Consider the following 24,990-nt stretch of genomic DNA (forward strand, 5'->3'; position numbering starts at 1 on the left):
TATCTCCTGCAGTTTAAAGCTCCTGCGTCACATGGGCCAATAGGAAGCCGCACCGGGTGACGTCACAGCTTCCTATTGGCCCGCAAGGCTCGGGAGCTTTGAAAATCGGCCATTATGTGAACCCTGGAGTGGCTACTGGCACCCACTACAGAGGTAAATGGCTTTGGAAGCAGGGGGTCCCCAGAGCTGGAATGAATGGGGTTCAGCTCCGGAGACCCCCTGCTTTAATTGTGTATTTAAAAAAATGCCATGGTTTGCTTCTAAGATATTACAACCACATTTTGCATGATGGTTCCTGAGACCAAGGAGCAGGTTTCTCTATGTGTGTATACAATTTACAAATGGCATCACAAATGACATGATCCAATCACACAACCCTCAAGCTACCACTTCAACTTGGTCACTCTGAAAATCCAATTTGCAACATATACACAGCAAACATACAGGAGCAGCCAAAGTTCTTCATGAGCGTGAGATCCTGTTTTAGACGAGAGTACAATGTCCCACATACACGTGGAGTTAGAGGTTCTCTACCCAACACTTCAGGACCTCAGAGGCAATGAAACTATAATGGGTGGAGTTGTTGTGGTTTTAGCAGGGGATTTCTCATTAAGTAAAAAAATGAATTATCCATTTATAAATCTGTGGGTGTATATATTGTTTTTGCGCACAAATGTGCCCCTTAGGATGTCGTCCTACTGACTGGAATAAAAACGGCACATTTATGGTGATCCAGAGTATAAAAGTATAATTTTACAGCTTCCTGAAATCCACGTCAAAGTACTTAGACGAGAAAGGGCATTGTTTTCATTGATGTTTATTTCTCATGTACAGTATATGGCGAAGTCCATCACTGGCTTACCTACAGCCAATGTGAAACAGGCATCTATTTTAGCACATCAGTATTACGCAATACCTTTTATTATTTGAATTTCGAGAGTTTTACGCTGTCAGGTCAAGCGATACTCATTACTGCTTCACTGGACTAAGGGTCTTGTTCTACATTGTCCGGATTGGACAGTCGGGCTGCATTAAGCGGACAATAGCCATTGAAGTCAAAAGGGATTTCTGGCAGAATGTTGGCGATACAGAATTAACTCTGGAATATTCGCCTTGAATCATAAATTCTTAGTTCAAAAAAAAAAAAAGGTGTCACTTAATACTGAAATACTCACCTTTTGTGCACTATTGGACTAAACGGCTACCTCTATTTAATTCCTTTCTTACCATAAACGTTCTGTTTGAGGACATTTTGGTGTGTGAATGACATTGCTGTGGTAAACCAACTTGCTTCAGTTACGCCCAGGGCCGTGGTGGACAGGGTGAAGTGAATGACGCGCCCGCACAGGCACAGGGACCTCTGTACGGGGCCTGCTGTGGTGGACAGGGTGAGAGCACAGGGACCTCTGTACGGGGCCTGGCTGTGGTGGACAGGGTGAGAGCACAGGGACCTCTGTACGGGGCCTGGCTGTGGTGGACAGGGTGAGAGCACAGGGACCTCTGTACGGGGCCTGGCTGTGGTGGACAGGGTGAGAGCACAGGGACCTCTGTACGGGGCCTGGCTGTGGTGGACAGGGTGAGAGCACAGGGACCTCTGTACGGGGCCTGGCTGTGGTGGACAGGGTGAGAGCACAGGGACCTCTGTACGGGGCCTGGCTGTGGTGGACAGGGTGAGAGCACAGGGACCTCTGTACGGGCCTGGCTGTGGTGGACAGGGTGAGAGCACAGGGACCTCTGTACGGGGCCTGGCTGTGGTGGACAGGGTGAGAGCACAGGGACCTCTGTACGGGGCCTGGCCGTGGTGGACAGGGTGAGAGCACAGGGACCTCTGTACGGGGCCTGGCCGTGGTGGACAGGGTGAGAGCACAGGGACCTCTGTACGGGGCCTGGCCGTGGTGGACAGGGTGAGAGCACAGGGACCTCTGTACGGGGCCTGGACGTGGTGGACAGGGTGAGAGCACAGGGACCTCTGTACGGGGCCTGGCCGTGGTGGACAGGGTGAGAGCACAGGGACCTCTGTACGGGGCCTGGCCGTGGTGGACAGGGTGAGAGCACAGGGACCTCGTACGGGGCCTGGCTGTGGTGGACAGGGTGAGAGCACAGGGACCTCTGTACGGGGCCTGGCTGTGGTGGACAGGGTGAGAGCACAGGGACCTCTGTACGGGGCCTGGCTGTGGTGGACAGGGTGAGAGCACAGGGACCTCTGTACGGGGCCTGGCTGTGGTGGACAGGGTGAGAGCACAGGGACCTCTGTACGGGGCCTGGCTGTGGTGGACAGGGTGAGAGCACAGGGACCTCTGTACGGGCCTGGCTGTGGAGAGAGGGCCTATGGTCCGAACCTGGAAGTTAGGCCCCGCCACAATTCTGCCCTACCTTCCTGTATCGGCTCCATGAGTAACTAGTCCATAAAGGGGGGAGACAGCAAAAGAGAGGGGGGGCAGAAGAGAGAGCGCACGGAAGGAAAGGGGGAGGAATTGGGAGAGAGTTAGAGGGGGAGAGCGCAAGAGAGGAAGGAGAGAGCGCAAGAGAGGAGGGGGAGAGCGCAAGAGAGGAGGGGGAGAGCGCAAGAGAGGAGGGGGAGAGCGCAAGAGAGGAGGGGGAGAGCGCAAGAGAGGAGGGGGAGAGCGCAAGAGAGGAGGGGGAGAGCGCAAGAGAGGAGGGGGAGAGCGCAAGAGAGGAGGGGGAGAGCGCAAGAGAGGAGGGGGAGAGCGCAAGAGAGGAGGGGGAGAGCGCAAGAGAGGAGGGGGAGAGCGCAAGAGAGGAGGGGGAGTGCGCAAGAGAGGAGGGGGCGTGCGCAAGAGAGGAGGGGGAGTGCGCAAGAGAGGAGGGGGAGTGCGCAAGAGAGGAGGGGAGTGCGCAAGAGAGGGGGGAGAGTGCAAGAGAGGGGGGAGAGCGCAAGAGAGGGGGGGAAGAGCACGCAAGAGAGAGAGACAGAGAGGGGGAAGTGCAAGTGAGCGAGAGAGGGGGAAGTGCGAGAGAGAGAGCGGGGAAGTGCCAGAGAGAGAGAGCGCGAGAGGGAAATAACCAGAGAGAGAGAGCGGGGGACGTGCGAGAGAGAGAGCGGGGGACGTGTGAGAGAGAGAGAGAGAGAGAGAGAGCGGGGGACGTGCGAGAGAGAGAAAGAGAGAGAGGGGGACATGCGAGAGAGAGAGAGCGGAGGAAGTGCCAGAGAGAGAGAGAGCGGAGGAAGTGCCAGAGAGAGAGAGAGAGAGAGAGAGAGAGAGAGAGAGAGAGAGAGAGAGAGAGAGAGAGAGAGAGAGCGGAGGAAGTGCCAGAGAGAGAGAGAGAGAGAGAGAGAGCGGAGAAAGTGCCAGAGAGAGAGAGAGAGAGAGAGAGCGGAGAAAGTGCCAGAGAGAGAGAGAGCGGAGAAAGTGCCAGAGAGAGAGAGCGGAGGAAGTGCCAGAGAGAGAGAGAGCGGAGGAAGTGCCAGAGAGAGAGAGAGAGAGAGAGCGGGGAAGTGCACAGAGAGAGAGAGAGAGAGGAGAGAGAGAGAGAGAGAGAGAGAGAGAGAGAGAGAGAGAGAGAGAGAGAGAGAGAGAGAGAGAGAGAGAGAGAGAAGAGAGAGAGAGCGGAGGAAGTGCCAGAGAGAGAGAGAGAGAGAGAGCGGAGAAAGTGCCAGAGAGAGAGAGAGCGGAGAAAGTGCCAGAGAGAGAGAGCGGAGGAAGTGCCAGAGAGAGAGAGAGCGGAGGAAGTGCCAGAGAGAGAGAGAGAGAGAGCGGGGGAAGTGCCAGAGAGAGAGAGAGCGGGGGAAGTGCCAGAGAGAGAGAGAGAGCGGGGGAAGTGCCAGAGAGAGAGAGAGAGTGGGGGAAGAGGCCAGAGAGAGAGAGAGAGAGAGAGAGAGAGAGAGCGCGGGGGGAAGTGCCAGAGAGAGAGAGCGGGGGAAGTGCCAGAGAGAGAGAGCGGGGGAAGTGCCAGGGGGAGAGAGGGACTGCCAGAGAGCGACGGCGGGGTGAAAAGTGCCAGAGAGAGATGGGGTGGAGGGGGGGGGGAGGGGAAGAGGGGGTGTGTGGACGTGCCAGAGAGAGAGACAGGGGAAGTGCCAAAGAGGGACAGGGGAAGGAAAGCACCAGAGAGACACAGGGGGATGGGGAGGAGAGAGATGGGAGGAGTGCCAGAGGGAAACAGGGGGGGGGGGGGGGCGTGAAAGTCCCAGGGAGAGACGGGGGGGGGGGTGAGAGTGCCAGAGAGACAGGGGGAGGGGGGGAGGAAGGCGCCAGAGAGAGACAGAGGGGGGGGGGAGAAGAGACGGGAGTGCGCCAGAGGGAAAAGGGAGGGGTGGGTGAAATTGCCAAAGAGAGATGGGGGTGGGAGAGTGTCAGAGAGAGACAGGGGGGGGGGGAGGAAGTGCCAGAGAGAGAGACGGAGGGGGGGGGGGTGAGGGGGGAAGCGCGAAAGAGGGAACTGCATGATAGAGGGGGAAAGTGCATGATAAAGAAAAGGGGGCCACTCGCAGGGCCGGGAGCCGACACACTTTCTCTCTCCTACCGCCCTGACCAACGGCCACCGCTGGAGTCTAGAATGCCGTCGCCTACCCTGATTATGCATAAAAAATTATTTCTAACAAAGTTAGTTAAGAGAATTAAGATAGCGTTCCAGGTCAATAGAAAGCATAGAACATGTTTAAGAATGCATGTTCTGTACTTTGGAATGTGCATGTAATATTTGACTGGTCACCAACACTCCTTTTTTTAATTAAACTTGCTTTTTTTTTTTTTTTTAACTCTTGTACAATAAACCCTTACTTTAAAATAGAAGCTGTCAATCTATTCCAAGTGCAAAAATATCGTGTTAAACCGATGCAAAATGGTATTCAAAGAGCCTTGCCCATTTTGTTAAAAGACTTCGGCTACCCCTAATTAAAGTATAGTACTACATTTCCAGTGGCAAGTACTGTATGGCCACTTCCCTTACGCATGAGCTGCCCTCTTTGCCACCCTCCATAACAGAAGCCAACAAACAGTGTGTTATTTCGAAACAAAGATAATCCGTACTGAATCTTACAGTTTCGTAACCAACTCCGCTTCTTAAATATGTGCTATGTTCAGGGAACAAAAAGCCTGTGATGTGCCTCTGACAGAATAATTACTGCGCATGTAAGGTGTTCAGAGAAATTGGGAGCTTGAACAGCTTTAGTCGGGCAATTACAAATAGTGGTAACTTTAAAAAGCTACATAGTATACACAGTATAGTTTTGTCAGTAATAGAGAGGATAAAAGCTTTCCCATCTGCTATTCTTCTTATTTTTTAATTCTTTATTTGTAATACACATTTGTATAACAGTAAACATACAACACAGTATAATACACTACAAAACAGTTGCCATTTTAAATGATAAGTACATACATACAATCACGAAACAAATAAAAAAAATTAGATTAAAAGTAAAATCTAAAACGTGTCAAACCCGTATTTAATAATCCCTATGGTTCCCAATTTGGCAGGTGTTTCCTCTCTCAAATCTATTCACAATGTTCGGTTACCAATAAACTCTGACCCCGGCCGCCAGAGACGCTCACATTTGAACCTTGTGTCCGTGGTTATATGTAACAGCTGTTCCATCCCCATATCCTCCCATATTCTCGACTCCAATTGTCCTATAGTGGGTGCCTCCAGCTTTTTCCAGTTGGCGGCGATAGGACATCTTGCTGCGTTCAGCATACTGTATGTATTCTGCTTTTCTTATTTGATGCATCACATTACATTGTACTCACAAACGTTATTCTATTGTCTTGCTTTTTTTTTTTTTTTTTTTTTTTTTAAACTTTCCATCTTAATCCCATTTGCTCTATTGTTAAAAAAAAACAAAAAAACCCTCAATGTTTCAGGTCTAGCTATCCAAGTCTCCTGCCTGTAATACAAAACACCGTGACCTTGATGAAGAGCTATGGCTCAAAACGCGTAGGCGCGTGTTTTTTTTCTGTTGGTTATCCATGTGAGCAAGTAATCAAATAAATGTGTTTTTATGGGAGTTGCCTCTTGATCAGAATTTTTTCTATTATTCTGGTTGTGCTTTGCTTTTCATTCAGATGGCATTGGATCTTCACATACAAACGGTTGCTACACCCCATGGATTTGCCGGGCCTCAGAGAGGTTGAACAACGGGTAACAGGCAGTAGTTGCCTTTATATGTGTTGCCCCTCTCAATATTTTCTATGAGATATTGGTTAAAGCTGCAGACCAAGCAATATCCTACATGTCCTTTTTAAATAAAAAAGTTCTGTACTATGAGAAAATTACTCGGAGCATTTAACAAAAAAACCTCTAAATAACATTTTTAATGTATTGCAATGCAACAAGCAGTGCTTTACAAATTGCATTAAAAAATAAAAAGAGTGGGAAATACGTTAAATGCGGTAAGATGAAGATAAATGGATGTTTGATTTTCATGTACGTACTGAGATCCTAAATGTTGATGATTCAACTCGTTTGATGGTTAGCGACTTACCCGTTTGTCAATGTCATTGTGCTGGAGCTGGACAAAACGTGCACTAATAGCAGCAATATAGCTCTGCTGATTGGAGAAAGCCACTCTGCCTGCACCCTTTGGATACTTCAGTTCTGGGTCTGTATCAATGCCAGCATAGCAGACACCTCCATACAAACGGTCCATAATCATCGCCAGCTCAACTGCAGGAAGAGAGCACATCCAGACAAAGTAAACTCAGCAGCTATTTGATGTACAAGCACAAATATTGAAGGTCCTACACATAAGACACATTTGATATTTCTATAAACATTCCGGTAAACGCAGTCATTTCTACATTAAACATGCTCATTTCACATTTTCTTGTAGAGATCTAGTACATAAATAGTAAAATTGTAATAACACGTATCTGATATGGATATCGATTTTCCGGGATTATTAGTTTAATATATCTAGTGGATTCTGGTGTTCAGTGTTTATTTTTACATAAAATCTGTATTTATTTTATCCGGTGTTTTCCTTTAATTAAAAAAAACTGTGTTGATCTGTGTTAACACTGACAAAAAATGGACACGCATCTGAATTTGGTGTTTGTCGGTGCACTTTTTTTTGGTTTCCATACTCCCCCGTGAGGCCTTTGTCTTCTACCTCTGGATGGGCTGCCACAAGAGGAGGAATTTAATGGGAAAAGATGCTTAATTTCCAGTGTTTACTGGTTTTAATGAAAAGTGCAAGATGATCAGTCGGTCATGTTTTTTGGTTAAAATCTAAAGCCGGAGTCCCTCGATATACCCCAGTCTAACAATTAATATGCTCTGCTCTGGCCTCATGTCTACGGAGTCTTGGTCCTTATCACAATCCCATTCCTTCCCACTTCTTGTATAGGAAGCTGTAGAGGAAGTGTCAGTCTAGCCCATGGTTCGACCGCCATATCATTCCCCTCCCTGCTCAAGGAACGGAGGACGTCTTCCCCCCATTTTTGTACAGGGTGGGAACCGGGCGGGCCGCCCCCGGGTTCCTGCGATACTTACAAATGAAGTTACCAAGTTTAAATCTCCCCCCGGGGAAATAAAATGGCGGTCACATCTTGAGACAATAGGAAGCTGCAACTTCAACGGTTGTGGCTTCCTATTGGATGGCCATTTAAATTCCCTTTAAACATCAGGCAGGGATGCCGGTAACTTCACCAGTATCTTGGGAACCAGGAGGTCCCTGGAGCTGAAATTAGTGCGGTTCAGCAATGGAAGACCCGCCGGTTCTGATCCTGTTAAAAAAACAAAATGGAGGTTAGTTGGGTGGAGTGCTCTTAAAATTGACAAGTCAAGGTGGAGTTTCATTAGTTTTGCTAAAACAAAAACCTTAACCTATCTGCCAAAATTAAAATGCGCCGATAAAAAAAAAACAAAAAACTATTTTAAGGTAACAATTAATCAATTTATTTAAGTTACTAAATTGCTTTTTAGATTAAACTATGGAAACATTGCAAAAGCCTTTATAGCACCAAAGAGGTTAAAAACACATCTACACCAACCTTATGGTTTGCATAAAAACAGTACTATATAATAAGCTGCTGGCCTTATGGGCACAGAGTAAGTCAACCGAGTAAAAAACAAACATTCTCAGCAGACCGTTCCACAATCAAAGTAATGGTAGAATGTTCCATCCTTATAATAACACTCTGCGCTACATGACTTGTAATGTCTTTCACTGTGTGAGGGTGGCAAAGAGCTCCCCAGGACCTCGCCCCTCCACCTCACACGTAAGGGCAGCGGCCATAATGGGAGAGTCGGGTACTGTGCTTTACTTAGTGGCAAGCAAAGCCGTTAAATAAATAAATAAAAGAAATGGACAATGCTTTTTGAACATACCGGCTCGTAAGGGCCGTGGGACTCCCCCAACAAAAATGGTTTTCCTGGGGTCTAGAGGCTGAGAACCATCCATCACAAAGTCACTGTCACTCAGGTTCCAGGGTCGGATTTGGACCTGCATGGGCAAGACAATTAAAGAGTTTATCTAGTTAGATTGACAAAATATAGCTTGTGTTCTTCTAGAGAAAATTAACAGGGCTAAATAATCAGGGTTAGTGAACGGTTAATCTGTGGGGATTCCCTATGGTGCTTCATTATTTAATACACGAGGTAGGGGAGAAGAAATACTTGAAGGCTTATTGAATAAGGAATGGATTATGAGAGTTTAACTAGGGTACAATGCATTTCCCCCCACTTTGCAGGGGACTGTACAAATGCTTGAATTTAAATCCAGAACAATAAAAACACTCTAGCATAAACATGTAAAGAAACCTAAGAAATGTCTGTACAGCAAATTATAAATACATGGATAGAACTGCATACTTCAAGCACATTCACTATATGTGTGGGCTAGAGGTTTCAGTACAATGCATTAAAAAGATGCTCATTACACTGCTGTAGTTCCTAGTAAAAGCGCTGACGCTATTCTCTAATTAAATGTATAGTTTTTATATGCCTCAATTAAGATGGCTGCGGCTATGAAGGATGGAAGGGGGGAAAAAAGCACAAAAACACCACACACCACAAGCACAAAAACACCACAATCACAAAAACACCACAAATCACTGGCCTGGACAGCTGCATATTAAAGTAAATTAAGATGATTCAAAAGCATAACAGGAGGAGAAAGAAGAAGTTTAGATGCTGAATGTGACATACTGCAGCATTGAAGGGAATGTGATAAGGGGCTTGGCACCTGACCATTTAAACCTCCCAACCCTCTCTAAACATTACAGACAAATGTGAAAAAATAAACCTTTTGTCCATCTTAACAGAATTACAAAAATAGAAAATAGGATTACAAAAACCATTCCAGAAAACTCAAGACTTTTAGATGTTTATTAACCGTTATTCACTAATGGCTATAATCAGTATTCAATAATGGCCATCACACCTTAACTAATGAAACCGACACCATTGACGTGCATTCAGGCTCCCACCAGAGAAGAAGTCTCTGCAGTAACGCACTGCCCCAAAAATACCGATGTGAGGCTTATTGTCTTGTTACATACAGCAGCACCGCAGCAATGAGAACGGCAGTGCCACTGGCTAGTCTGCTTTTGGAGAACATGCCCAGTGGGACTACCTGCCAGAGTCTGAAAGGTCAGAGAGATCCCCAATTTCAAGTTACAGAGGCTCTTAAGAGGCAATCCAAGTTATTTCATTTACATTTTTATTATTTTAATACAGAATTGGAGCAAGGGGTCTCCGGAGCTGAACCCCATTAATGCCAGCTCCGGGGACCCCCTGCTTACGGAGGTACTTACCTCCAAAGGGGGCGCCAGTAGCTACTTCAGGGTTCACTATATGTCTGCATTTCAGAGCTCCCGGGCCCTGCAGGCCAATAGAAAGCCGTGACATCATCGCGTTCGGCTCCCGATTGGCCAATGTGACGAGGAAGCTGAAAATTGGAGGAGATACCAGCACCCCTTTGGAGGTAAGTATCTCTGGTAGCAGGGGGTCCCAGAGCTGAAATTCACGGGGTTCAGCTTTAGAGACCCCCTGCTTAAATCCTGTATTAAAAAATGAATAAAACAAACCAGCTTGGATTGCCTCTTTAAGACTGAGAAGAGAAGGGCGCGTCTTAACCCGTACTCAATTTCAGAGCCTCGTCTCTCCAAGCCACCAACCAATTGGGGGCCTGGATTTGAAGAGGTGGGACTTCGCCGTTCATTTCTCTTTGGCCTGCCATTTTAGTACTCATTATAGATTATATATCCAATATCTGGAAAGCACCAAGCCTATGTTACCAGGGCTTCAGGTATCCAAGTGCAGTTCTGTATAATGAGCAATTTAACCCAAAAGGTACCGATTAAGGAGCACTACTTATTTCAATGTGCTCCTTAATCACTACTACTCAAGGCAAAGGACACATATTGCATCAACGTGTTAAAGTCATCGTTGTAACTTAATCACTGCACTTTTAAGGACAAATGTTAGACTATTATTTACCTTCCTCTGGATCAATATAACGTCAATATAAATATAGGAGAACTAAGTATCGGTTTAAATTTAGCATAGGTTGAACTGGATGGACATATGTGTCAACCTCATCTACTATGTAACTATGTGTAAGTATGCAACTATATAATATCTGGGCTGGTTATACTTTTTAAAGGAACAATCCAAGCAATATTCTACATGTGTGTTTAAAAAAAAATCAGTTCTGTAGTATTAGATAATACTACCTTTTTTTATTTTTAAATTCAACTTTTAATAACATTTTTAATGAGTTTTAATATCCTGAGCAGCCTTTGATTTCTATAGCAGGTTTAGCACACCTCCCAAGCAGTGCAAGATCTTTGCAACACTTTCCTGTTTGTGATAATTTGTTACCAATATATCCAGCAGTTTGAGCTGCAAACTGTAACAATAAATAATGTGACCGTAGTAATATAAGAATACATTGTAGCTGCTGAGTTACACTAACTGAAGGATTGCTTTGAAACTGAAAGGCAGCCATTTAGTGAACCCTGAGAAGCAGGATCTGTGCTGATCGATCACAGGAGAACGAATCGATCGACAGCTTAGGTAATCCGTTTTCAATAAAGGTAATCAAAGGCTGCAAATATTAAAACAAGAAAAATATATATTATTATTTTTTATTATTTAAGCTGCTTGGATTGCCTCTTTGAAAGTGGTGAATAACACTAAAGTAATATTTAGGTGAGTAAAAGTTAGGAAGCCCCAGTCCTACAAACATCACAAAACATACAATGCATACTACATGCTACAGGTCTGTCCCCCATTCCAAAATCTGCATTGACCAGGATTAGGTTCTAAGGCTGCGTCCTCGCTGTCGCCGAGCGTGCTGTGCACTTGGCGCTTGGCGCTTTTTCTTCTTTTACTTGTAATGTAGACGTCCCGCTCACGCGGTGCGCGCGCTCATGCGTGGGCACGCACGCTCTCCCAAGCTTGGTGCTTGAGGAGACAAAAAAAAATGCCCCCCCCCCTCTTGCAAAATATACAGGACACCCGGTGCTCATGGTTGGCGACATCACCGCTCTCAAGCATGAGCGCGGCCAGCGCCAGCGGGGACGCAGCCTAAGACATTTATAGAAGATCACAATTAAAAAGCACGCACAAGAAATATTTTTACATTAATCATTCTCCAAAATAGGAAATTACAGAAGGATTTTGCAATGTGATAAAGATAAAAACAGGGCAAAGAATAGACAGCCAGAGAACTTGAATTTTGAGCACGTTAGAAAAAGAATAAAGGTCACCGGTTTAGCAGAGAGATTATATTTTAACAGAAGTTATAAAGAACAACAATGCCTCCGTCAATCAAGAGAGAGGAACCAATTTGCTTCTGCCGAGATTAGAAAGAAGAAAGTTCACCACAAGCAGTTTTTAATCCTGGTCATTTAAATAGCTCAACAAAGGACGCATTAAACAACAACAACCTGTTAGCTGCCACCCAACCTAAAATATATGATGAACAAAGAACGGTCATTGTTATAAAGTCGTACTAGGAAACGCTGGGAATGCAAACAAAAGTTCCAGTAGGCCAGGGGTTCTCAACACATCCCAACAGGTCAGGTTTTCAGGGTATCCCTGCTTCAGCACAGGTGGCTTAATCACTAATTGAGCCACCTGTGCTGAAGCAGGGATATCCTGAAAACGTGACCTGTTGGGGCGCCTTGGGGACTCAAGGTCTATTGCACATTTGGATATGGACAGGGGAAATGCGCTTCCCAAACTGCTTATAGAAAGCACAAGACTCTTACAGGTTTGTCCTTGATGGTTGGGCTGGACACACACAGGTAAAGCTTCCCATCTTCTTCCAAACAGGCATCTATCAGAGCCTGCACAGAGCTTTCCTCTTGAAAGAGCAGGAAGGCATAACCTTTAAAGAGAGAAAATGATCCAATCAGGAATGGTCCCCAGAAAAAGCTTCAGTGCTTAAATGGCTGTGATCTGTATAGGACACCAACTTTTATGAATTATTACCCCATCTGTATTAAGTCAGTTTAAAATAAATACATAATCTTCCAATACAGAAATGTAACCAAATATGCTATGTGGAACGCAGAATACTCCAAAATGTCAAGCGCATGGACCACTTGTTTTTATGGACGACCTGACAACATTATACAGTACTAGGTACATTACCAGAAATCATTTGGTAAAGTGCATGTTTCTTATAGTATGGAAGTTATCAAGGAATTAAGTCATAAAACACATACACATGAAACTATTCGTGCTGGAGAAGGGTTTGATTTATAGCTTAGCAATATGTTGGAAGTTTCCTACAGCACAGAAGGGGAATGATTACAGAGGGTTTGACATTCCCAACATCGGTACGGATAATGGCTTTGCTTGGCTACTCTCAGAAAGCTAGAATGACTTTGGAAACAGAAGTCGATATTAGCACACAGCAAGCCACCTTTCTGCAGGATAACATTAATGGCACAGTATGTCAAGATGTATTCTCTGGGAGCCATTTTGTCTTTGTTAACATTAATGTCCTCAAGTGTCTTTAGTAAATTGTTCTACTTTAAGCCAGAAGCACCACATCAAATGTCATTTATTGGCCCTCAACGGCTAAGCCCCCTTCATTTGGGAACTTTGTCATGTTCGCATCATGGACCATGTGAAACAAAAAAATAGTTTTCAGTTTATAGGAGAATAAAATTGGACAAAAACAAAGAAAATATCTATTATACTAATTAAATACATCTTAGTAATTTATAATGTTCATGTAGAAGCCCTTTCAGATGCTAATTACAGCAAAAGCAAGGACATCTCAAAAATAGGAGCCAAAAATAAAAGTATTTATCTACTCAATTTCAAACAGAACAAAACACACTATACTATTGTCAACGTAAGAAAGATGGAAAAAGACACCTAACTCAAGAAAAACATTCTAAGGGAATGAAAATGTTCTCTAGATTGCTAAAATATATATTCTCCCTGAGTATCGAGCCTAGTATTTGCAAAACAAAAATGGCAGAAAAGGAACCTTTTTTCCCCGCCTAAAAGGTACAACCATTTTAACCTCACGGTTGTGACAATTTAGCCGAATACTTGAATTGTATTTATTTAGCTACAGGATACTTTGAATATTAAGGAACACAGAGATATACAGGTATATGAAACATTAGAACAGCATATTCCAGCTTTAGTCTTGCAGAAATGTTGGTTAGAAATATCACTATTATTATGTATAATGCACCAACAGGTTCTGCAGTGCAGTACGATGGGGGTGAAAGGCCACAACAAGCAAAACAGCGAAACGTCGATTTATACTCCATAATATCAATGATCAGGCTTCATGGAGTCCACAATCTAAGAGATGAAATGAACACGAAAGGATCCGTGGGAAGACTATGTACTGAATGGCCGCTGTAGACAATCTAGAAGTAGTGGTATGGATAAAGAGTACAGCTTCTTCAAAGTACAGGTCTCCTGATGAAAGGTCCATATGGGACCTGAAACATTGTTATTCCGCTGTTCCTGGCTGTCACATTAAATGGAGATTTGCATTATGAACGTGTGAGTAGAGCTCGACTTTGTGCCTCTGTCTTAGAGGACACCTGCACTTTGAAGAAATTGTTGGTCTAAATTGTGTTGGCTGCACAAGCAGGACTCTCCTCGCCTGAAACAGTTTCCCCGCACTCTGGTAATTGTAATGGATAGAGAGTAATCATCTCCGTGCTGCCCAGGATCACAACATTTTCCCGTTCTGAACACTCACTGTGGTGGTGCCTCGTAGGACCAGAGGGCACTAGTGGTACTGGCATGTTTAAGGAGTTAAATGAAGACGATTGGTGCCTTTTTAAAAAAACGTATATTTTTTTCAACATTTAATATCTTAGAGGTAACCACGTGCTTTGAATTGCTTTTACAATCTACCTAATCTCTTTTGTGAGAAGTCTGTTTGTAAACGTGTGTGATGAATAACTATGGGTCACACGTAAGATAAACCCCATATGTTCCCGCTCTCTTCCCAGCAACGCCACATTCTCGCTCACATTTACCAAGCAGCGTTAAGCCGTAAGGCAGCTTCTGATCCACTGACGTGAATAGCACCGCTTAGGTAGTATGGCCCTTATTACCTCTATTACTCGGCTAGTTCTGCCAGCGAAATAATAGGATGGCAGGAGAAAGGAATCAGTAAGAAATTGTATACGGCATTATTCACTGTCATTAAACATCATTTAAAATAATTTTTCAAACGCTTTCTCTTTATAAAATACATGCTTTATATGCATGTTGCAATCCCACAGTTCTGCCTATTTAACATGGATGACCTGTTAGCTCGCTAGGTTTTCAAAGTGTTCCAATGAAAACGGTTTCGTCCCTGTTCATGGAAACTAGGTGTTTGTTTAATTATGGAAAGAGAACATTTCTCCTCCCGCCCCCCCTCCCCCCCCCCCAATTTTACAGGCATTTACCTTGTACCACTGCAGTTCTTCTGCATGCCTGGTGCTAATGGCTGCCATCGCCCGCTGCCTTTCTTCTCATTGTTTAATCAACAAGGAGTTTGAGAAATTGAACAGAAAATAATAACATGCTGACAGCAATCTATGCTGAGCACAGATTGTATGCTTGCCTTGCAGCAATAAATAACAGAAACTGCGTTCCTGTTCCTAGGTGGTCTTAATTGATCTAGTTTCGTACAACTGGTCTCTCCTTTCGCACTTCAAGCGTTCGCTTAATTCTAAAGAACATAAAAAGGTTTATGTAGAGATAATTACCTGTGTTACAACCAGACACAGAAGCTGTAACCGAGAATGTGTTGCCATGTTGTTTATGACCCAGAAGCCACTGCTGTGCAGCTGCAGACAGAACGGGTTGAGGTCCTTTAGGGTTCTTTGAACCCTTTGGGCGCTTTCAAATATTTCACGAAATACCAGTCCACAGGACAAGAACAAATAATGTAGTTAGTGTAGGTGCCTGCTGAAATGGTGTTAACAAGCTTGAATCATTTCTTTTGAATTATTTATTTTTTAATCAAAAGATGCAACTAAATGGCTCCTTTGTTATTATCAGACTTAGGAAAATGTACAGGAAATACAAATTCCACTTATGGGTACATTTGCTTGTCTGAGACAGGTCTGCAACCGTGTCTTTCCCCATTATCCGTTAGCAAACAGACCGTGGGTTTGAAAGTAGGGTTACTGGCACTTGACTTCTTTAGGCTGTGCTGAAAAGCTGTGTAATAAAACAGGCATAGGCTGCGGGCCCAGTGCGCGTGGCGGAGTGCCTGGCCGTGCTCGTTCCCGGCAGCAGCGCGACTTGGTGGACTCCTGCGCGACAGTGAGGCGTGGCAGAGGAGCGGCCAGGACATCACGTGGCTGGTTTGCCCTCATTGGCTGAACCGCTGCCGTGGCCAGCGCTCCGTCGCCACAAGCAAAGACAAACTCCTTGTCTTTGCTAAATATGGTCGTGCATCGCGCCGGGATGCGCAGGCAGCTACTGTGACTGGCCCCACAGAGGGCCGTACCTTGGGTGCGCCGCACACGCCGTCGCAGCCGCGGAGCCTGGGGACCTAGCCTTAAGCTTACAGGGATCCATGTTAAAATGGTTAAGTAGTAAAGAGTGACACACTGTTAGTTTTCAATGGCATGCAATTACCCAGAATCCCTGGTTGCAGTGGAAGCCTTGTCTGCCAAGCGATAATGAGGTAAGACAGGGATGCAGATCTGAGACACACGACTGTGCCCACGAGAGGCATTTTATTTGCTGTACACTGTACGGCGAAGGGTTTTTGTCAACTTAATTTTTTTTTTTTACCTTCCATAGTCTGATCAAAGCGTAGAATTTCACTAATAAATTGTAGAGAAGGAGAAAAACTGGAAGAGCACTACCGTAGGTATCAAAAAAGTAGAAAGGAGGGTGCGTTGTAAGCCAATTTGGGAGGCGCGCAGGATTTGTGTATTTGTTTTCCGTAACGAATTTATGGCTGCATTGTATAAACACATTAAATGGAAAAACAAATGGTCGACATTGTTTTCAATCACATAAATCCATACATTTTATGGAGTCAACCGATGATACTATATTATTTCTATAAAAAGACATTGCGTACACACAAAACACCTGGTAAACTGAAGCAATTAATATGAGCGAGTTCATAGAAGGCACAGAACAGATGACCAAATAAATATATTCAACGCACATGTATAACAGAATTAGACAAAACCGTTTCATCAAACAAATTCTGATAAAAGTCCCAAGAGTGAGACTAACGCCAGCCCATCACACTACCTGTTTTTAACCTTGAATAATAGAATGTTGCACTGTACAAGTCATCACATCTCTACCACTTGCCCCCTTCTCCCTTCGGGCCACCCACTCTTTTTCACACCCTTCCACCCTGGCGCATGCTGCGGTGAATGGCATGTTGGATGTGGGACAAGAATACGTTACAAGCACCTGGTCAGTCTGCTAGGATTTTTTCCCCGTGCAGTTACTAGGCATTTAATGAAGAATATACTACATCTCTTCTACAGAGGCAAACACAGATTGGAGTAGGAGGTCCGGAGACATGCTGAACTAAAGGAAAAATATTTCAGTAGGGCGCAAGAGGCGGGCAGAGACAAAGCTGGAGATCGGATGAGATCTAAGGAGGACCAGAGGAGTTCTATATACAGAGCAAGACTGCTTACAGGCATACTCCGCTTTAAGGACACTCACTTTAAGTACACTCGCGAGTAAGTACATATCGCCCAATAGGCAAACGGCAGCTCACGCATGCGCCTGTCATCACGTCCTGAACAGCAATACCAGCTCCCTACCTGTACCGAAGCTGTGCGCAAGCGGGGAGACTATAGAGCCTGTTACAATTGCGTTATTTACATCAGTTATGCACGTATATAACGATTGCAGTACAGTACATGCATCGATAAGTGGGGAAAAGGTAGTGCTTCACTTTAAGTACTTTTTCGCTTTACATACATGCTCCGGTCCCATTGCGTACGTTAATGCGGGGTATGCCTGTACTTCATTAAATCAGGATTCCCAGAAAATGCTAACGTTATTGTGCAACAGTTGGCATGGTCAAGAGTATTTAGCCTTTGGTCTGTTAAAAAATAAAAGACCAAGGTAACAGCTTATTTCCAAAGTATTCATTGTGAAGGCTACAGAACAGTTAAAAAATATTGACAATATCATGGTATTTTCTATTTTTCCAGGCGCGATGGAAGAAAGCACAGAGAACAAACTGTTCAAGTATGAGATACAAATCCCACAATATCTTCAATTCCTTACCCCTTTATTTCTGAAGGAGATTGCACTGAATCTCTATAGCAATGCATTATGCTTCCTCTGTAGCACTATAACGGTTAAATATCCCTCCCCCTGTTGTAAGAAACACTTATTAATCCTCTCTCAGCTTTCTGTGAAAAGGTGACTATTTTGAAGACTGGGTGGAATTCACAGAACAAGTTAAGACAGAATACAGAGGGCTAGAGATTAGTTGCACAGAGGGTGAGCAATGAGACATGTTGAGCGTATATATATATATATATATATATATATATATATATATATATATATATACATATATATATATATATATACATAATCTTCATTTTGCAAAGCCAGTATAACCAACCTCACACAGATGAGACCCATTAAGGTCGAACCAGCTGTCTGTGGGTAGGTTTACTGGCTATGAATCTTAACCCAGGCTGTGCCCAAAAGCTGTGCAATGCAGCAAGCATACGCTTATAGGGGACCATGTCACATGGTTTTGAAGCAAAAGGTGGTACTGTGTGCTCATTTGCATGTCATTTCCCAGAATCCCTTGCTGCAGTGGAATCACTGTATGCTGTTTGATAATGGTGAAAGGCAGGGTTGCAGACCTGTCTAAGACATGCAAATGTGCATACAGCAATATTCCCAATTGCTATAAAAAAAAAATATATATATATATATATATATATATATATATATATATATATATATATATATATATATATATATATATATACACACACACACACACACACACACACACGGAAGTAATCTAAAAATGAAATATATATATATATATATATATATATATATATATATATGTGTATATGTATATATATACACACACACACACACACACACACACATATACATAGATACACGGAAGTAATTTAAAAATGAAATATTTCGATATTTTCTCAATGGTGCTTTAGGAAGACGTAAAGCAGTGTAGCCCGTTTCCATTGTGTGAGTTCTAGTATGTCCTGATACAGTGGTACGTCGTGAGATATGACAATATAGCCAGCTGAAATACTTATTCTTCCTACATTCTCAAAATGTTAACATTGTTATTTTACATATACTGTAAAATCAGTTGGCCAATTAAAGTAGGATTTCCACCGGAACTGTAAGGTTATACCTGAAGAACCGCTTTCTCAATGTGCAAATGTGTTCCTCCTGCTTACACATTGAAACAGTTGCTGCATCTTTTAGGCCTGAACAATGTCACTTTAAAGCTGTATTTAGGCAAATGCAAGCCATACACAACACCACGGACCTTCTTAGACACAAATGCACCTTATGTGAAATGAGTTACCATGGCAACAACATGAGTCATTCCAAATATTCCTAATTTTATTTAAGACCTCAAGGCTACAAAGACCAGAAAGAATACAATTATTTCAGAATAGAAAAATCAGCAGAAAATAACACATCCAGAAACGAGGATCAAAACATTAAAAACCATTCTTTCTTCCCTGCGTGGAGACCGCTGTGGATGTTCCCCTATGCCCCCCCACCTACCCCTCTTTATTTTCGGTAGCCCCCTTTCCCTCTCCCTTCCCTTGAAAAATAATAAAACACAAGTTGAAAAAAAAAAAAAAAAAAAAAAAAAAACCTATTCTTTCTGTAGGAATAATATCTCAGTATGTATGGCAAATCACTTGAAGATATGGATTTTTTTTCGCCCTGTGAAAATATTTCCCAGCCTAATGAGTCAGAGCAACAACTTTGTCCAGAAATGCATTAGGAATGCATGAAGAGGTCCAAAATGTCTTTATTACGAGTCTTCTGGCATAACATTTTCCATATCCAACAATAAAACCCTTTCCGGAGATAAAATCCAAGGATCTGTGGAAATGACTGACCTACTTAGTATACGGCTCTGTACAATCCTTCTACCTGTCTTTATCCACTTGGTGTCTGTGCTATATCCTTTAGCTCTTGCAAACATGCAAGAGGCATCCTGGCTATTTGTAGCAACACATTATTATTCAGGAGTTAGGCAGCTGATACACTTGTGACACAACAGCTAAAATCACAGTGCTGTGCTATGACAGCGTGGACAGCGTGAAGATCATCTTCAATGTCTAGGAATAGGAAAAGTAATACCAACTGAATGAAGTCGGTCTTTGTTGAGGTTCATCATTTCCATCCTTAATAGAAGCACACTTGTGTACAATGACCACGCTGCAGCTCCTCCGACCATATGCTATTAGAAAGGTACACATTTAGGTTTGCAAAACACCAAGGGAGAGCCATTTGTAAGATAAATCCATACATTAAATAGAAAGTGGAACAGTGGATCATTAAGTAAAAAGTAATGACTATCCTGGGTTTTTTAGGGGTCCTCCATGCCCTCACGGTAGGTAGCATTACATCCACAGCAAACTCTTGACAATCGCTCTTTCGAACTATAACAAAAAGGCCAAAGGTTCTCCATGGAGGTGAAATAGAAGCAGAATTGCAAAACCAAGACTGATAACGAATAAAGCGGTTATTAATAACCGGGAACAGTTGGGCCATACAGCACTTGTTTAGCACCTTCAGACAGACAGACAAGGCAGCTGGCAGAGGATTTGAAGGAACTTTCTCTAATTAGAATCATGACAGGAATAGATAGCAGGCTCTGTGCTCACTTGGCTTCTGCTACAACACATTATGCTCAACAACATTTTTATAAATAGAGAAAGTAAATCCGTTAGGAACAGGAAAGTTGTTGCTAGAACATATCTGAAACCTTAATGGGATTCTGTGGGTAAAATATTTCTCAGCACAACAAATTATTCCAGGTTGTTTTGGAGGCACCGCCTGCCAAGTAGAAACAAACATACCACAGGGTCTACTTAGAGTGAATAATGCAATATTGTGTGCATATGTATATATGTATGTATTTATATGTGTATATGTATGTATATATGTGTATATTTGTGTATTTATATGTTATATGTATGTATATATGTGTATATTTATATGTGTATATGTGTGTATTTATGTTTATATGTATGTATGTTTATATGTATGTATGAATGTATATTTATATGTTTATATGTATGTGTATATGTATGTGTATATTTATATATATGTGTGTATGTGTGTATAATCCATCACCGGAAGAAAACGCACAGAAGTTAAAAATAAAATCATTAAGGACAACCAGAAAATAATACAATTCTGCATCTACAGCTGAGTAAATACAGAGAAGCAAAGACAGGGAGCGACAAATACTTTTTTCCTTTTTAAAAAGGATACACCCCCCCCCCCGTCCCTCCAATCCGTGATGAAGGCCACTTGCTGGCCAAAACGTTGGTTGGAGGATGTCACAATAAATTAAACTAATATTTATTTCGATATTATTAGCTTGCCCAATAACAAAACGATTAGGTCTGCACTTACACGACGTTTCAAAAAGTACTTACTGATTTGTGCAAGTGTTTTAATAATAATCATTTCAACTCAAAAGGCCTAAAGTGTCAGTTCTTTAAGGACACAGCAGTATAAGCTTGTTACCTTTTGGGGGAAAATATGACTTGCTTTCAGCTTTATGAGGCCAATCCACCACTAACGGTCCAAACCTGCGAAAGCTTGCAGTGATTTCATCTGTAAAGGAAGAAAGCACAGACATTCAATGAGATACAAGATGAAGTGATCTGCGGATTTAAACAATTCAGTGCGTAGAAGTGCACTGGAATGCTCCCTAGCATGGAGGAGGCCAACATTCAAATTAGTTTCTGGTCTGATCCCTCTATTCGAAGTATTTTACTTTGTGAATTAATAAATACAGGCTCCTTTCATCCTACTTTTGAAACAAAAATTATGATCTGAACAGCATCCCTTGGTGGTTAAGGAAATGTTAATGGGAATGTAGTTTGAGGTGACGTGCCAGTATTGTATAACCTTGGGAAGGACATTGTTTCTCTGTGTGTCTCAGTATGTATGTCTGTGTGGACACAGGAGCAGAGCGGACACTGTTTGATTTTGCTATATTGTGCTATATTTCTGATTACGCTTGCTGTTCTTCTATTGTCATTAAATACACCATGTTGAAGATTTGGAGCACTGATTGTTTTTTTGGAGAAGTGACCTTGAGGTTAAGGCATCGGGAAAACCCAAAGTTTTATACTAGCTCCTTGCTGCAAGTCCCATTACTAAAACAAAACATGATTGCAAGGTCTTTAGAGTATAGGTTCAAGGTACGATTATCTGAGTCAAGTATAAAAAGCAATGTTCATTTTTGGTTAATGATTTAATCCACAAAGTGTTCACATGTTTTAGCAAAGTACCTTCATCGATGTCAGGAGGCAGTCCCCCAACAAACACCTTTCGGGAATAGCGCTCCACCCTCTCCCCATTCTGACAGTGTGTTGGAGAATTTAAGCCTGATGATAAAGACTGGTCACCGTGGCTGTCGCCCAAGAAGCCGTCTTCAAACGGAAAGAGTGAGGACCGACCTGGAAGGTAAGAGGAAATGGTGACTGCGCTCTCAAGCTGAAGTCTTAATGTAGCTAGATTCAGTCTTTAACTAGACCAGGGGCGGCCAACTCCAATCCTCAAGGGCCACCAACAAGTCAGGTTTTAAGAATATCCCTGCTTCAGCACAGGTGGCTACATCAGTGGCTCAGTCAATGACTGTGTCACCTGTCTTGAAGCAGGGATATTCCTGACCTGTTGGTGGCCATTGAGGATTGGAGTTGGACGTCCCTGTACTAGATGTTCGATCCAGGTCTCCTCTCCTGCATTATAAGTTACCATTTTGGTATTATTGGTTTGTCCTCTAATTTTTATTTTATAGGCACAGAAATCAAAATAGTTTTAACACTGACATAATGGGACACTTACGTTTAGTTCTTACCTTTGTTACACTTTTAAGGAGGAGTAAGCAATCATACTATTTAATTTATACATATTATGCTTACTGCGCGTGTCCTTTGATAATCAAAATCAACATATTGTAGTTCTAGACAGAGCAATATTTCAAGGCTTATTCCAGATACTACCCATCTATTTTACAAACTAAACTTTGCCGTTCAACCAAGTTAAGGTCATTTCTCTACATAGGTGTAAAATGATGGATCTGTGGTTAGTTCTGTGCTGCTCGAGGAACAAAGGACTTGTTAAACTTACTGCTCAAAGCTCACAGATATTAATTCACATTAGACCATTTAAAACTTTTACAAACAAAACATATTAATGTTCCTGAAACTAAATAAAAACAGTGGTTGCAAAATCTGAAAGTGGCATTTCCTCCTGGGTTTCTTTTTACCCTCGTTGGGAAGCAGATGGACTCCTGAGCTGAACCATATTAATACGGTATAATTATCGGACATATACGCTCCAGCGACCCAGTTTCTCGAGATACCTACCTGAAGGGGCTGCGGGGTAGCTGGCTGGGCACGCAACCTGACTGTTTACAGGTCCCGCATCGTGCAGGCCAATAGGAAGCTGCCACGTCATCCCTTGCGGCTTACTATTGGCACGCGTGACGCGGGACCGTTAAACCTGCATCACCTTCAGGAGGTCAGTAACTCGGGGAGCAGGGGGTACTCGGAGCTGAATTTAACAGGGCTCAGCTTCGGAGACCCCTTACTTCCCACCTAGGAGGAAATAATGCTTTGTTTAAGGGGGGGGGAAAGGAAATACTTTTTTTAATGGCAAAATACCAAGCTGCACACTTCTGGTTGGTATAAATATTTTTTTTCTACTACAAAGCTAGACCTAATACCTGCAACTACTGTCACTGTGTGATATTCAGACACTGAAGCATGTCCGAAAAACATATTGTATGTACCAGAGAACACACACACACACACACACAACGTTCATTCAGGCTCCCGAAACCTGTTGCAGTATTTTCAATATAATGGTTTTAAGTCTTGCTTATTTAGAGCTGCAGGACCTCTGCATGTATTGCTGTGTAATCTGCTATATACATCTCATTGCTACACAGTTTTCTAATCATACAAATGAATCACTCAAAAAACACATGCTAACATAAAAAGCAAAAAAATAAAAAATAATTGCTCATAACACTTAAAAAAAAAAAATTTCGATTTAGAAAACCCTAAGCATTAGATTAGCTTAATGATTATTCTTCAGTGAGCTCTAACAAAGGTGGGCAACATTTTCACTGACGTTCGCAAAACGGTTCACGCTAACATTTTTTTGCAAGCATGTTTATGCAAAGAAAATGTACCAAGCATATACAGTCCATGTGCAAGGGCACATGTACTGCCATGTTTGCAAAATTCTGCTGAATAGTAGTAAATTGTGTCAACCTTTGGGGCAAATTCTATGCAGTGTGAATAGTCGTGAGAAATGTAGAAGTCGTACACAAAATGTAGGGATTGGGGGGGAGAAAAATGTTGTGAAGTCAATTTTAAGCCATTCGATTGCATATGATTTATTAACAAATGAATTAAATGTAATATGCTCAAATACAGACATTGCCAACCAGAGGAGAAAGGGTATTTGCCTCCAGGTGTTGAATGAAGGGATAGTCTCATTGGCAAGACCAGGGTATTACTTCATGTTCATAGCAGCAGTACTAGCTAACTATGTCTGAACTATTTACTTCCCCGATTCAGGACATCACATCGAGATTTTCTTTGCATTTTGCCTTTAAGAAATTATTTCCTGCTGTCGTAATCACCGATCTTTAACTAGATCACATCATAGAAGTTGATAATTCCTTGTGCAGCTCTTCGCATCCAACAATGGGGCAGATATAAAAAGGGGCATTTCCTACTATAGTAACCATTGGATGCTTAATGCACTAAAAAGGGCATTAAGAATGGGCATTTAAAAAAAAATGCAGTATTTAATACTATACACTGGATTTATTTAAAAGACAATACATAGGATTTTGAATGAAATGCTGGAGCGGCCTGCCAGATTGTGTGTAAATTGCATTTGCTCGGTATAATACTTTAAAAACAATTAAAATCAGCAAGAATCTTTGGAGTTTAATTTCCTCTCAAATCAGTGCTTAATAAGCAACATATTCAAAGCTAAAAGTTAGGCGATCCTTACCAACGGGCATAACATCTTTCATAATTGCCGATTAATATGAAAAGGACAAGCAGAAGAAATTGAAAAAAAAAAAAAATACAAATCAAACTAGTAGTTTATGGAAAACCCCAATTACATGAGTGATAAATAAAATTAAAAATAATGTAAAAGGCGGATTATTGATTTCCCCCCGTGATTTTGGCAAGCAAGAACACCCAAACAATTCTCAATGTATTTACCTCGTCTCCGCCCATAGCTCCTGGCTGCATGTGAACAGAGGAAAATTATGGATAATTAAATTAATATATATATAGGCTACACAATATT

At 42.7% G+C, this 24,990-nt stretch overlaps 1 protein-coding gene across 1 annotated transcript in view; it reads right to left on the reverse strand.

Moving 5' to 3' along the window:
* Positions 1–24,990, reverse strand: part of CPEB3 (cytoplasmic polyadenylation element binding protein 3) — a 45,066-nt gene that overhangs the window by 3,071 nt on the left and 17,005 nt on the right. Inside the window, 6 exon segments of the mRNA XM_075612760.1 lie at positions 6,446–6,627; positions 8,293–8,407; positions 12,183–12,301; positions 21,166–21,255; positions 21,939–22,106; positions 24,903–24,926. Of these exon segments, the coding sequence (XP_075468875.1) occupies positions 6,446–6,627; positions 8,293–8,407; positions 12,183–12,301; positions 21,166–21,255; positions 21,939–22,106; positions 24,903–24,926 (698 nt within the window).

This window comes from Ascaphus truei, chromosome 8, assembly GCF_040206685.1.
Source record: "Ascaphus truei isolate aAscTru1 chromosome 8, aAscTru1.hap1, whole genome shotgun sequence".
NCBI classification, from domain to species: domain Eukaryota; kingdom Metazoa; phylum Chordata; class Amphibia; order Anura; family Ascaphidae; genus Ascaphus; species Ascaphus truei.